The 16,775-nt window shown below is 31.6% G+C and overlaps 1 protein-coding gene across 1 annotated transcript; it reads left to right on the plus strand.

Annotated features, from left to right (window-relative positions):
* Positions 1-2,880: 2,880 nt before the first annotated feature.
* Positions 2,881-10,643, plus strand: LOC128157764 (transforming growth factor-beta-induced protein ig-h3-like). Its single transcript, XM_052820382.1, has 6 exons — positions 2,881-3,141; positions 4,257-4,468; positions 6,417-6,606; positions 7,057-7,155; positions 8,835-8,942; positions 10,532-10,643. Exons 1-6 carry the CDS (start codon positions 2,997-2,999, stop codon positions 10,633-10,635), a joined length of 858 nt encoding a protein of 285 aa, XP_052676342.1. The 5' UTR covers positions 2,881-2,996; the 3' UTR covers positions 10,636-10,643.
* The last annotated feature ends 6,132 nt before the right edge of the window (positions 10,644-16,775 follow it).

The raw sequence follows: 16,775 nt of genomic DNA on the forward strand, positions 1-16,775 counted from the left end.
CATTTTAGGAAGTGTATCTTTCGATGTTGGTATTTTCAAAAGCCTTCTTTACGTGATTAGGGCATCGTTTTGCCATTCGTTCCCATAAAGGGTATCATTATTTTGTCATTAAAATCTTTAATGAAGACAATCCGTTTTCATAAGCCTCCTGGGTTTTTATTTCACAAAAGCATAAGATTCTCAACACAAACGCATCACGGTAACTTCTACTGATTTTCTTTTTATAATTTCCAATGGTAATGTTTTAAATCAAATTACTAAATTACTTGAATCTCTAAAAGTGCGTCTTTACTGTGTACATGTTTAATGGCATGTATACGTATTGTGTATTGCCAATAATGGTATAATGTATATTGCTTCACAGCTTGATTTTTTCGTTTTGTCCCCATACAACACAAACTAGCATAGGCAAATTTATAGGGGGAAATCGGATTTTTTTATTAATACTTAATTTCAAAATTAAGACCTTTATTTCACAAATTTCTATTTTCAAGCGAGACCTATTTCCATTCGCATATGGTCGCATTTGATGCATAATGATCGATAGTAAGAATTTGCGATGCCTTTTCTAGTATCCTTTTCGTGCTAACAGAAACTTGGTTCCATTTCTATACTGAAAAGCTTATGTACAGCGTTGAACAATACATGCCCCTATGCATTTTGCCTACAGTAATTGACAAAGAGATTGTGACACAGATCATTCGATTTCCTTCATCATATCACTTCCCTTGAAAGTCTTTTCCGGTAGGCCGATGGTATCAACATCAGCGTCGGATGTGTTATGAAATGAAAAGCACTACAATGTCATTATCGTAAATCTGCGTTAATGGTTATTAGAACTGATGGAGGATGGACAATGCAATTTCTTTTCACGAAGATATACACAAAAGAGCCACAGTGCACGACTACACAGCTTTGATTAAATCAAATGACGTTTGAGTAAATGCTATTAGTGTACATTCAGCAACCGAGGTCTGGAGGGAGGTAGAGCATTTGTAACCAGTGTATATCTGTAGTTGGCATTAGCTGACATCTACGTGTGTTGTTTCGTGTAACGTGATCAAATGTTTAGGTTGAAGATCATAAACAAAGAATAGGGTTTTGTCATTGCATTATGGAATATAGATCTTTTATTTGGTTGAGTCTTGAATTCTTAAACATTTTACCACTGTACTGTATTTCGAGTTGTAACAGCTAAATGTTCATCTTATTAAGGTCTTCCGTTTCCAACAGAAGACCTCTTAGAGATTGTAGTGTTTTTTTCTTTCTTTCCATTTTTTTCAGACCGGACGCTACAAATATGTTCTTCATTTTTTAATTTAAATGCATGCATTGAATGAATCAGTATAAAACCTTACAAATGATATATCCTCTGTACAGTGTTAAATAAACAAGCAAACTTTGCTTCCTGTGAATATTGTACCCGTGATATCTAAAAAATTGTATGTGATTAAGACACTAAACTGTTATGGGCGATAGGCATTTGATTTGCGATGCGTTTAACGGGTTTTATTTTGTCAATCTCACTACCGGCTCAAACAAACCAAGTTTGTATCAAGTTTACTGTGTTTCTTTCACTGTTTTCCCTGGCCTTTATTTACAACTACTGATTGATTTTTTCTCCATTTCCTAACTTAATCCATTGTGATTCATTGCTCTTTTAAAGGGATATGGTCACGATTTTGGTAAAATTATATTTTTCTGTTTTTATTATTTGCAATGCTGTCGAAATGCATCTCTTATGATCAAATGAATTTTGAGAGTCAGTCGTAGAGTTTTAAGCAATATACAGGGCTCATAACTCTTTATCATATAAACAACGCTCGTGTCCTGTTTTTGTTAACATAGGTTCGATATACCTGTAAAACATCTTTTTCAAACTGATTTGTCTATCTTCTTACTCATTTTAGTGCATAAATAAACAGTTCTTAACGTTTAACAATTTTCAAATCAACATTCAAAATGTAAACAAAAGCTTTGTTTACATAGCAAAGAATTTTAAGCTCCGTAACTCGCTTATATCTCAACAAATGACACCTAAAGTTTGTTTGCCTACTAAAAATGCCTTACTGAAGCATTGCAAACAGTAGAATCGGAAAAATGATTTTTGACCAAATTGTAACCCCATGCTCCTTTAATCTGAGAGGGATGAAATAATATCATATCATAAATATACTATATATTATGCAGTTCTAACAATTTTATCGATCGATATAAACCATCATCAACCTAAACAGTCACGGACCACGCGAAATAAATATGATGTCAGACTTACATACATAGAAAAATAGTCATTTCTTTTATTTTACGTATAAACGTTCCAAATAATAAATTAATTACTTTAATTTTCTTTTATGATTAATTCATTAGTTTGTTAAAAGAAAGAAGTAATAAAAAATATAAACAATGACATGTTTTCCTGGTGATTCATTCGGAATATAAAAGTACATGTTACGACCATTTCTCTTCATCATTGCTGCTCTCATATCTGCATGAACCACCAAACAGTGAAGTTAACTGTTTATATAAAGGTTTTTCCTAGTTTGAGCAATGATAACGCTTTTATTACAGTTAACAAATACCTGATCAAATACCTACTATCTAGGCACGTCATCCTTAACCAAAAAAAATACAGAATTATCCGCGGTTAATCGCTCTAAGCAGTATTCTTTAATGCAATTAAAAAACCAAATTCAATCAAAATTGTTTTATTGCATTTCCTCAACCATTATGAAAAATTCAGGAATTGTTATATTCGTGAAAATAGTTCTTTATCAACAGTATGTAAACAACCTTATGACAGACAGTCTGTAAGCTCCTTTGTATTGCAAGATAAGGCTTTGAATATTGTGATAACGATGAAGCATTCCATGTTTGATAACCATTAATTCACAACAGGTAAAGGTTCAAATTCTAGACTGATACTACCGCGTGTTTTTGTGTTTTGCACTGCCGTATATCTAAGGGAAGAAAGGATTATATATTTGTAAGGAAATATGTATCAACAATTTTTTGTCCTCCTTATGGTAAATCTTGTATGCAGTCAAGACAATGTGTTAGACATTGCAAAACAACGTGGAGCCATGACATTGGTGAAGTTACTACAAGACGCCGAACTGAGCAGCGTTCTGAAAGGCCAAGGTATGATAAGTTCAATCATTACTACAGAGGTCAAATAAGTGTACATTTCACTGGTTCTCTAGAACATGAACACATTTGTCCATTTGTAAGTTTTCAAATATCAGTAACTGTATGTTGTTCATAACGTAACAAATATGTCAACTTTAACTTTTACCGTGGCTATTTTTAGAGTGCTCTGATAATCTTAAAAGAACTATGTATAAAGATATTCAAAAGAGCTATGTATAAAGATAATAGAAATCAAAGTACTGAAAGTACTGAAAAGCGCTAAGTCGGGAAGAAAGTGTTAAAATATATCGATTGATATGAAAATACATGTAAAGAATCATATTGTAAGTAACTGAGAAAAATGCACTTACTCAGAATTCTGAAATGATGTAGAATTTGGATATGTCTCGATTATAGAATGCGTAATTTTTTTTTTAATGATTAATGTATGCTGTCGTGTTACAGTGAAAACAAAACGCTGATGACTTTTTGAAAAATCATAATAAACATGATAAAAGCATTTCACAATAAATGTAAGTGTATCTTTATTTTGAAGCATAGAATGATTTATCCATTTGACTGTAAAGTCAAAATTTACAATTTACAATATAACAATCTGCCTTAAAACATGTTTAAAAATGCTTGATATTAAACTTTTAGCAATATCTGGAAATCGAGATCATTTGTTTTTTGTAATTTAATACTGGTAGAACAAATGCATCTGCATGCAGGATAACTTGAAGATAATTAAGTTCTCCCTACTGCAAAGTTATGATATGTCCAGAGTACCACTTCTCCATGATACGACTTCTCCAGCATCCGCCAGTAGGTGGCGGTATATAGGAAACGCGAAAACGAAAGTGAAAGTATGTTTAGAAATCTGGCGACAAAAAAGCGCTGCAGCTATGCTTAGCGCTTTAAAAATACTCAAATTTTAAGGCGGAACTATACTTTGTATTTACTCAATGAATTATAGCAAATCATACCTGGAAATTCAAAAATGATTTGATAATAATTGTTAGCCACCTAACCTCCTTAATCTATCATTTTTCTTCTCTATATGCATTATTTTGAGTAATTGGTTCTTCAAAACGCCGCATCATAATTTTTGGAATCTTCTTCTACAGGTCCATTTACACTGTTTGCTCCGACAGACAAGGGATTTGATGCTCTTCCTGCCGATGTTTTGGATAAGTTATCAAAAGATAAAGCTCTTCTGAAAAAGGTTTTATCATATCATGTCGTTTCCGGTAAAATACTGGCAAAAGATCTTAAGAATAACGAACTTTTGGATAGTTTGGACAACCCTGAAAAACTCAGAATCAATATCTACGGCCAAGTGAGTTTTTCTTTATCTAATATATATTTAAATTTAAGAATACAAACCATGCGTTGGGTTTGTTTTCTTTGTTGTTGTTGTTGTTGTTGTTGTGATTATGGTTGATGTTTAAGTACGATTTATGAAATAATGCAATAGATGATGCAACAGTGGTGTTGTTGACAGAGCACTTTTGTAAAGGTTGCATTCTTTATGTTGCATTTCAATGAAGTTGTAATCGTGACTTGTCCGTTTCAAAAGAACTTAATACGTGGTCCCGAATCTCTAACATTACATCAGTATTACATTAATATAAGTATGGTTTTACTGTTATTGATTACAATAACGAACTGGCAGCTATTAATAATGAGCATGTATATGGTTTAGTCGTAAGTGTTCTGGTCCCTTTTTAAAATCAACCCTTGCCTCAGAGCCCACAACTCGATTCTCTACCACTACATTAGAGTTCAATGTTACATGTTATGTCCAACAACTTGTACTATGGACTGATATAGAGTGTAAACGATCAATACTATATTTTGAGTTAAGCAGTCTTACAATATAAAGGCACAATAGATACCTTAATCTAAACAAGTATTGAAGAAGGATTTAAAATACAAATGTACCTCATTACAAATAAGTCCTTACATAGTCAACTTGAAATTTGAATGAAACAACATTTTCCAATTAACATTAATTTTATTATTTTTGATAAAGACTATTACTTAAAAATCTTAAATCCGAAAATTAAAGCGATCACAATAAACAATGTATAGAAAATGCATACTCTTATGTACAAAATAAGTTAAAATAGTTTAATTGCTATAATCTAACTTTTAAAACCAATGATTGTGTGAAATCGACAAGTTGTAAACTAAAATTTTCTTAGCATTAAGGGACACAATAAACAGTAAATATGTGTATTTGGTTTTGCATTTGTATAAAAATAAGAAAAAATTGAGAAAATGGTGCAGCTCGGTTAAGTTCTTCTTGAGAAATCTTTTTTAAAATTGCAGAATTATACAGTTATACCATTAGAAATAAAATTACATGTTTCAGATAGGCTTGAACATACGATAATTCATGTAAAAATCTTAAGAATATTAACTGTATTTTATATCAATTAAGCACTTTGGGGCATCACTTCAATTTAGATCATAATCGGACCAGACGTTTAATTTCCCTAAGGAAAATCAATTGCTAAAGGCGAGCAAACAAGTATATCATTATTTATCTCTCAGTAAAGACACTACAAAAGCCCGTTGAAGGACTCGTTATTCAATCTAATGGATTAAAATTATCTATTACATCTACACCCGTCTACACACTGTGTACGTTGTGGTTATTAAGATTAACTGATTAACTTTTTTTCTCTGTAATTTTTTGATTGACTAACGAATCTCAGAGTAATGCGGCCTTAAGCGGTCAAACACTCAAGAATTCCAACCCTAAACTTTAGTGATGCCTTAATGGTAAATCATTTCACTTTTGCTCTGTTCTAAACAGCATCAAACTTTGCAATTAGTGTTTAGACTCTGTAGTCTATACTGGATACAAAGGCATTAAATACAGATAATTAAACAATTGATATATCCTTGTAAAGGTTCCATCATTGCTTACAAAAACCATGATATAGTCTTGTTTTTTATTTATAATTTCTATAAGAGAAACTGTGTCTGTAGATGTACAATAGAATTACTTGCGTCGACTTTGAATGTAGCTAAAAGAAAAGCAAAACACCCATCCTTCTGATTTTAAATTTATTTTTCATTTAATTATCAATCAATGTTCATCATAAAAGCAATGGCTTACACTGCTAGTGGGTTTGAATGTTAATTATTCATAACTATTTTCGGGTAGAAATTCATGTACATGTAAAGGAAAGAGTATGTTTCATGTAATAAATAAGAGTGTGAGCATTATTATCTTTGATAAAATCTTTGAGTTTCAATTTCATAAATTTTGCCAGGATGTTTTTGCCACAGGGCGTAAAGTGATACTACCTGACAATGATGCCTCCAATGGTGTAGTCCATATGTTAAACCAAGTCATCTACCCCGTTCCCACGAAAAAAATTGTAGCCGAGGCTTCCATAACTCCGGAACTCAGTACATTAGTGTACGCCGTTATTCGAGGAAATTTACAGAAAACGCTTACAGGTATCTGAAAATGATATCACGAATGCAATATTTGGAATAAATCAATCTCGTGAACAGAAAATAAATCATATTGATTTGATTGTTTGAAAATTGACCTTTTAAAAAAACGTGATAAGAAGTCAAATATACAATGAATTTTTAAAGAAGGCTCGATGGCTGTAGCCATTTTCAAACTTATCAATGTCCTTAAAAAGAAAAAATGAATTTTAAAAGCTAACTTATTTGGATTTTCATTTTATGAGATTTACAGTTTATGGCTTAAAATATCATATTTCAAGGCATATCCCATGGATAATGTTGTTGATATTCAGCTCCCTTAATTCATTCCGTCCGATGAAGGACATCGGACGACTACAACTAATGTTGCTTTCTATATCGCCTCAAGAATAATCACTATGTTACTTTAAAATAGTTTTGTGTTTAGTCTAACAGCGTACGTTATGTTTATAGACGGCAACTTCACGGTATTTGCTCCAAATAATGCTGCTTTCCAAAAGTTACCACCTGGGAAACTCAGTGACCTCCTCAGTAATGAAACAGCCCTTGTTTGTAAGTACATTGTAATCGGTACCTAATGTTGAGATCTAAGCATGGAGAAATTAAAAAAACAAGAGATGTTTGTAAAACACTTATGCCCCCCTCCCTTTGGAACATCCACATAGAAAATTAACGTAAACTGCAAACAAATAACTGGAATTTGTCAATGTCCAAAGGGTATAACTCTGTCGAAAATTGCTCGATCGTACCCAATATCGAACTTGAACTAAATATATGATCATGATAAAGCTGTATACCAAATTTCATTCCAATTTGTTGATCCTCTGCGAAGAAAATGAGCGGAAACTGCAAATAACTGGAATTTTTCTACGTCCAATACTCTGTCGAAAATAACTCGATCGTACCCAATATCGAACTTGACCTAGTTATTATCATGATAAACCTGTTTACAAAATTTCATTTCAATATGTTGATCCTCTGCAAAGAAAATGAGCGGAAACTGTTCGTGGACCGACCGACCGACTGACCGACCTACAGACAGCAGCAAAGCAATATGCCCTCCCTTCTTCGAAGGGGGGCATAAATATCGTGTGTGTTATCTAAGGATGCAAATGAATGAAAAGGAAAGTATGTCTCACATTCATGTAAAGTAGAAATATCAGAGATCGCGTTTTTTCCAACCATTGGAAATGTGAGCGCAAGAAGGAAAACAATTTACGGCGTGTATAATATAAAAGTTGTCTTGCAGGACAACAGGGATTTCATTTGAATAAATTGCACAAATTAGTCTTTAATTGTCATGTTCAGAGAATAAGAAGAATGATAATAAGAATCAGATATATTGATTCAAATGATATACTTGTAGTTTTATGACCATTGCTTCCATAAATTTGAATCAAATTTGCAAAGCTGTCGACAAAATCTTAATTATCAAGAAATGTTTGACATTTTTGGCTGTTGATGAATTATCAACAGACAGATCCCGTAACGTTCAGTGGTATTCTCGGTGTAATATTCTCCTCATGAGTATTGTTTTTCTTAATTTGTAAATTGATCTCAATTCGTTGCAACGATACAAAAAAAGTGTAACAGAGATAGGATTGAAACCAAACTGTGATTTTTTAAGGTCTTGTCTTGAATTAATGTCGAAGCATTGGAATGTATTTATGATGATTTCACAATCAATAAACAAGATAGGTTTTCTTGATCGCATCATTTAAGAATGAATAGTAATAAGTGTAGACTTATACGCTGGGGTTTGCAACAAAAGAAGAAAAATTTCAAAAACAAAGATCAGACAATTGTTTCACATGGTGACCCGGAAAAAGTTTCAATGTAATCAGATACTTTGAAATATTTCTAAACTTTGAAAAATGAGACTTTTTACAATTTTTAAAATATTTACGATACATTGAATAAATTTTCTTATCTGTTTTTTTTTTTTGTTTTTACTTACGCAAAACCAATCTTTGTATCTGGGTAAAAATATCTTCATGCATGTACTTCAGATCGAATTTTTTCATCGTACTAAATTGAAGTAAATCAATTACAATAGTTTCAATCTTCATGAATGAGTAAATTGCAGCTTTCATAGATCAATTGCGTTCTATCAATGATAATTAATGTGCTGGTAAATCAATCAGAACTGTTTTTGATTTCGTGAATCTTTTTAAACCGGCCATACATGTATCAATTTCCGGGATTTTGAGTGTTTGTGTATCTATTGACAGCTCTGTTGACATATCACGTGACCGAGGAGGTACTCTACAGCGGTGGACTGAAAGATGGACAGGAAGTTCCCACGGTGGAGAAGTCAAAGCTCGTGATTAGTATTAATGGTAATCACACTCAGATAATTCAAACACTCTCCAGTCTCCTTGAAAATGGGCTCTGTTTACAATGATAAAAAGATTTTCCTTTGTGTAACTATATTTTCTAATTATAGTGTATTATTCCAAGGTCGGTCAATGGCATTTGATGCATTCTTCCGTTAATGAATATAATCAGGTCATAATAGGTTTAAGTAACAGTGCCTTAATTACATGTACACGCACTTCCAAGATGAATTCTTGTCATAATAAACATTTGATAACTTATGGGGAAATTACATGCTTTAACGTTTGGTTGAGATTTCATGTCATTATCATAAATGAATCGGGCTTCTCTTAATTTTGAAAATAGTCTATACTAGCCTATATCATTCGTGATGTCATCCGGTCATAATGATATACATGTATTTATATATAAGCTATACAATTACAAACCAACAAAAAGGTAACTATTTATTTACAGTTCTAATGTTTTTCAGGCATGATAGATCTATTTCTTCCTCTAGAAAATAACATGAGCCAAGCAAATTTTTGTCCATGATTTGTCAGACTAATATTTGTTCACTGATATGTCTCCACTTGATATTGTCTTGAGGAAATACCCTAGAAACTATATAATCCGTCGCTAGAATTGCAAAACTTTTGTAAACTGTCCTTTATTTAGATTAAATTTTGTTTCGATAATAAGCTCATTTTGAAATAAAGAACACGGGTTACAGCTGTCCTTCTGTGCAAAGTAAAAACTGTACACAGACTTACTTTCGCCCCAGGTAATTTTCGCCTTTCTACACTTGCAAACTGTTTCACCCCGTCTTATATTCGCCCTGACACAGTTGTTTTAAAGGAGGGCAAAAGAGGCGAAAATAAAACGGGGATGGATATTTTCATGTATACAGTACAATATATTTCCTCAATTTGAGCGGAATGTGCAGCACTTACATAATACCGTATATCAGGGGTTTTTTCCGCATCATGTGTTTTCCGCGAATTGGAGCCTAGAACGGTATAAATAATTTACGCTAATCAAATTTTCACTATTTCAAAGTCAAATTGTAAGTATAATTCACGATTGTTTAAACCTGTGAGGGAAAAAGTATCTAAATGGTCGCTCTTGGCAATGAAAAATTCAGACAATGAAACCATTTACAGGTTTTCCATAATGTGAAATAATTACCGATAATTATTTCCAGAGATGCAAACAGTCATAGATAAATAGATCATGAACCGTTACATATACCAGTAGCTCAGTTATTATCAAACATCGGTTTACGCAAGGAATGCGACCGTTTTAATTAGCTTGTCAATGGATTATTTGAAAATAAACAACGAGGCTTACAAAACTATTATCTGGTGCTTGTCCTCCGATTCCGTAATTTGTACCTTTAACTAAACTAAATGAATACAGTTCATCGTACTTTTACTTACCTGTTTACTACATCAGGAAAGAGAGAACTCCATTACAAGAACAAACTGTGTATCAAATTTACGCTGATTTATTTTTTTCAATTCGGAAATCGTTGCGAACAAAGTGGAAATTGGATTCACGCGGAAATAAACTGATATACGGTATATAATATTCCTTAATGACTTTATTCCAGGTGGCGTGGTCAAGGTTGGTGGCGCAACAGTTGTACAGGCTGACGTCAGCGTAACTAACGGCGTGATTCACGTTATTGATACCGTACTCACTCCGCCTAATTAACAATGTGATTAACAAAGTGAAAATTAAAAAAATGCTTTGAAAAAAATATTGTATAGTTCTTGTTATGACATAGTTTTTCGTCAATATCTTCCTTTTATCTAGATTTCTTGAGTTTTATATTGCATATTTCTGTTATATGCACTGCTATCACAAAGGCTCTAAGTTTATTATTAATATCCTTATTCATGATTATACATACATCAAAAGTTCATAACATCAAAATACAGTAAACTGACTTTCGCTTTTTGTTTGTGCATGAAACAGGTGTTTAAAATACTAAGATACTTTACTAATATTTGCACTAAATTAAGGATTGTTTGAAAATAAGAAAGGATAGTAATAGTTATCATGTGAAAGAAGTTGGCAATCGCTAAATAATAACTTTGTAAAATAAGTCCTGCACCATGGATTCAATGTTGAAGTGCCCATAACATGATAACATACCATCTATAGTTAAGAACGCGAGGATAGTTTTCAATGATATCTCTTATCACACATTTAGCTTAATATACAGGGGAAATCACATCTGCAATTTTTTTAATATTACGCAGTCGCTGTGTATTCTTACCCAACGTGACGTCATAATGAAACATTGCGTAGGTTTGGGTGGTTGATTAAAGTTAAATGATAAAATAAAAACAAATAATTCAGTTAAAAAGTTTGAAGTTGTAAATATGAAGCATTTAATGATGTTTAACAATCTTTCCCTGTCCTGTTATATTTAGAAAAAAACAGTCTGAAATCCTGGGTTTTCAGAATTTTCTTACCTACATGTAGTCATTCATATTGGCATTCCAGGAAATTATAGCGAGGATACAAGACATGGGGTTGTCGGGAAAAAGGGTATCAGTGATAGAAATAACACAACTCGTTGGATAAAAATCATGAACTATCGAAAATCGTGAGAGATTCTATATTTATTCAACTGATTAACTGATTGTCGTTGAACATCATAATCGAAAATTGTTGTTCTCTTACCGATAGTGTTCTCGTACATGTACACTAAATTTTAGTTATTTGTGAATTCAAATCACAACAATAATGCTTTATCCAGGGAATAACAATTTGCTTACAATATTTAATATATGTAAAGAGAAGAAATCAACAATGAAAATAGCAACCTGACATCGTATGACTCAAACACGTTTACAAACAACACCGTACTAACATTTCATTAAAAACAGTTCAAATTGATCTGAAATAGAGACAATTGATCAATATCATAAAATGATTAAAAGAATTAATAAAATTAATGAAGAAAGTCATAATGCAAAACGTATACACGTTTTATCTAACGTGTTTCGTTTCAATTCTACAATGTTGTATACGACAGACGAGTTCTCTCGCTTTGGCTGGCAGCCCAAATACGATAAGTAAGCATTTTTATCTGTAAGTAATTAATCAATTAAAGTAACATCTTCAGTCACAAATATATCTACATGTAATAGCATGTACAGAATATACAGGTATAAACTACACATGAATAATAGGACCTGTATTAAAAGGAAAAGGAAACACATATCTAATCTGCTCCATAGTTGAACATTCTTAAACAGGTCGAGACCACTATATTTTGTGACGTCGGCATAAATTTGCATACTAAATTAGCCATCTGTTTACTTTTATCGACAAACCAATCAGGTGAATGATCATGAGTTGCAAGGCATTGTGGGCTACTACAAGTTTCAGTGTATACAAAGCGTATTGAAAATATATACCATTTTGAATTGTTCTTTGGAAACTCAATTTGAATGATTTTTTCAGAATTTATGAAATAAATATGGACAATTATGTCTGAACTTCAATTTCTATGCTCACATTTAAAAAATATTGCATATGAGGACTTATATCAACCTATTTAAATACCCCATTGTCAATGTTCAAAAGAGAGGTACGTCCTATAGAATTAGAAGCAGCGAGTACCATTTTTTTCACGTGATATCCCATATCGAAGATAACATTATTAGAATGCGCGTTGATATTTTCTTCAGGGACATTCATCAGAATGCTTAACGGAAAAAATACTATATGCTGCACAGCTTGCGCTTCTGCGTTTGTATATTTGTGCATTTCTACTACCGTGGCTATTCACGTATGTTAAACATGTACAGTTACCTGTATTTATTTCTAGTGCACAATGACAAAGTCACCAATACACAACTGGGCACTTTTTTGAAGCAACAATTGATCAACTAAAACAACAGTATTTTTCAATGTGAGCATGGAACAAAGTTAATGGTACGTAATCTTTCCTTTTTTACCTTCTAAAGTAAAAATCAAGATGTACAAAAATTCCGGCAAGCAATTAAATATTGTGAATAAAACAGACAAAAACCACGTGCGTCTGTTGAATCGTAAACACGTAGTAGACCGTCATGCATTGCAACTCATTCACTGGATTGGAGAATCTGTTTGACGAAAATACTGTCACGTGTTAAATAATGCTATCCATATAAGGTAGTGTACCCGACCTGTTAAAGTGAAAATCTAAAATAACGTATCATATGCCTTACATTTTATACAGGTGAATTATAAGTTATTGTACTTTACAGGTAGAGGCATTTTATCAGATAAATGTTAAAAAACCCTGTAAACATTGGCTTTCATATGACAATAGTCTTGTCAATATTCTTGAAATGAATGAAAATAAAAATTCCTCACCAACTTTTTGACGCAATCCTGAAAATAAACAAAATCTAGAGAAAATCGCATTAATTTCATTAAGTTGTTATTATTATTATTTATTTTTTTTTTACAAATTTTGGGTGGCAGATTTTGTTAAGTTGAAAAAATCTCTCGAAATAAAATGTTTAAAAATGCCACAATTATAGTAGCATTCATCCAATTTGTTTTGGATATTGACCATTTTTTAGTTACAGTATTACCATTTTTATAAGCGTTTAGACATTGTAATTATATAATACACGACTCTTTATTGTGGATAGGGCACTTGGCCAGTTTACAGTGTAATGTACTGCCAGATTTGATTAACAAAGTGAAAAATACACTATTTTAGAAATAATCATAATGGGGAGCGGATTTAATCATTTTAATTACGCGGCCTACTTCTCACTTCCTACGAATTCAACATTTCTTAAAATAGAGCATATACATTGACAATTATCTTAAAAGTAAAATCGAACCAAACATGAAACAGTGTAAACTGATATAAAAAGAAAATGTACAAATTCCTGCTTAATTTTAGACATCAGATGTTAAGTTGTCCATGGAAACCACTGTTGTTGGGGTTTTTTTTTTTTACAAAACGAAGCTACATGTATATAGACTTTCCAAAGAGTCAAAAGCATTGTTTTATACCTAATGCTGTTCATAAGGATCCACCTTTTTTTAATTTTACTGTTTATTCAGCATTATGACATGTTGTTTACATTGTCATTTGATCCTCTTTTGGTTTTTTTTTGTTCTTCAGTTCTTTTTGAAAGTTTAAATACATGTACATAATTTATTCAATACATTAATATTACTAAACAAAATATTTGTATCAAAGCATGAACTTTATTTAGGGTGTTTCGTTTTAGAAATCACTTAATTTATTTTAGTAATCCCAAATTATAGACAATATACAACTAGGATAAGAAAGGACAACTCATTTACTTGCACGCCTCGATGAGTCACAACTATTATACATCATTGATTGGTGGAAGTTATTCAAAACCTTGACATACACACCCATTCATATTTCAATGACAATCCTTTTACACTAAAACTTGACCATCCACAACATTCTTTTAATCATATTATGAAATTAAAAAAAAAAACATCAACCTACAAACTTTATCACTGTCATTGTTTTCTTTGTAAGGCTATTTGCAACCGTAACTGATGAAACAAGTTTCCCTGAATACTAGTCCAACTACATGAGAAAGTCATAATTTATTGGTACTTTTGTGTTTTAAAAGCAGATTAAAATTAGCTTCATACCAGCAACTTTAGAAGAAAAGAATTCACTTTTCATGAAATACTTGATGCTTAATGTTTTGACTTTTTAAAGAAGTTAAACAGGTGCCGAGTAAAATTTGCCAACAATTATTTATTTACTTGCATGAATTATTTTAACATTTATCGAGTAATTTCTCCTCCATATTTAAAAAAAAGATTGTGTATTCGCAGCTCTAAAGAAACTGACACGGCTGCGATTTACGTGATCCACTTCTAAACAATTTATCGATTGGTCGAAATATTTAGCAACCTAAGGAAAATCAAGACCTGCACAAAATAATCATCATGGTGTCAGAGTCAAATAACCGTATAAGAGAAATTGGCTACATGTATTTCTTTTATCCAACATACTGATGTTAATTAACAACAATTCAGTAAAATTTAGTAATTTTCTACGATCAATTCGTAAACTTGTAAAAGGAAGGATGTAATTATTAACAATCAAATGCTTTTTTTGATGATTTACTCGGGTTATGAAGGTAACGATCATTGCAGAAATAATGAAGATAACCCACTTGCACAACCTTCATATCCCGCATGAATCACCAACGAAAACATTTTATACTCATTGTATTCAATGAATTATTTAAAAATTCAATTCTTCGTTGAATAAACTATTATATTATATGAAAAATTATAACATTAAGAAATTTTGCTTCGGCTGACTTTGTGATGAAACTATTTATATCCAAGAAATACCGGTCATAATATGTATCATCTTTGGACTCCTAAACAAAACATCATAAGGAATTCGTAAGCTCAGTAGGCAAATTCATTACTTAGTAAAATTGTAATTCGAAAAATTTCAAACACTGACACCAATAACGATATAAATGTAAAACAATTAAAGATGATTTAATTGAAAATCTGATCGATGAGTTTGCATATATAAATCGTATGCAAGTTGCAAAAGATGTTAGGTAAATATTGCGGGTTTTTTTTTTCATCAATGAACGTCAGAGGTTTCAGAAGTTTCAATTCATAAGCACTCAGTGAAAGATCCGTTAATCTACAATATTACAATATATTTTGTTCTTTCTGTTGTTCCTTTCCTTAACTATATATACAGCTGAGTGTATATTAGATGAATTGAAGAAAAATTGTACTTTTTATGTTATTATATGTAATGAATGTTCTCATTCTGAGGAAATGTTGATTTGGTTTTCTGTTAACTTAAAACTTGTTCAACAAATCCAGTCAAACTTAACCAAGATAGTTTTTGATAGAAATTAATTGGACTGTGTTTTTTATATTGGTGAATGTAAAATAAACAAGATTGTGAGATAAACAGCATGATATTGGACGCCTGCTTTAACAAATGACAAATCTTTTAAGAGTATCTATATAATCTAAAATGATACAGGTATTTGATACGAAAATATCTCTAAGGGGAAAATCTTTTTCCATTCTTTTCCAAATTAAATTTTATATTTGAACGATGCCTACTTTCCGGTTATAATTTGAGCAGAGGGACGTCAAAAAGAGCCACGCATAACATTATTCACTTCTTGACGGGGATAAACACTTTTTCTCTTTACATTTATATTACTTCGTTGCACTGTGTTTAAAGATATTGTATAATTTCACCAGACAGGACATTCTAAAACAGAAGGATGTTTTTTTGTCAAAAAAAAAACCCCAATAAGATTAGGTAAAGTTACTTTACTTAATATAACAAAAACAACCTGTCTTAATTTTACGTTTGTAATCTTTTTTATATTTGTCAATAAAATATGTACACCGTTTATTTTTTTAGGTTCACGGTGCATCAATTTTGAGAAGTTTGAGAATTAAAAGATTTAAGGTTATTGATTTTAGAAAAATGATTTCATTTCTAAACTTTTTAAACTTTACCTGACTTATAAGAGAAAAGAAAAGCTGGAGAGAGAGAGAGAGAGAGAGAGAGAGAGAGAGAGAGAGAGAGAGCGCGCATAATTTTGACAATATTAACAAAATTTGACGATAAGCAGTCGTTACAATGTAATTATGTTTATTTTAAAGAATTTCTTGAACTTATGCTGAGGAATATGGTCTACTCTCAAGAAAATAAACTTTTCCAAGATTTTCTCTCTCATGTAAGTTTTATGTTGTTATTATTTCATAAATAAGTTAAAGTTATATAAGAGAGCTTTAAATTGAAGTGACAATCATGTTGCCGTCGAAACCATAGGCTCATTTTT

This window comes from Crassostrea angulata, chromosome 8 (genome assembly GCF_025612915.1).
Source record: "Crassostrea angulata isolate pt1a10 chromosome 8, ASM2561291v2, whole genome shotgun sequence".
Lineage (NCBI taxonomy): Eukaryota > Metazoa > Mollusca > Bivalvia > Ostreida > Ostreidae > Magallana > Magallana angulata.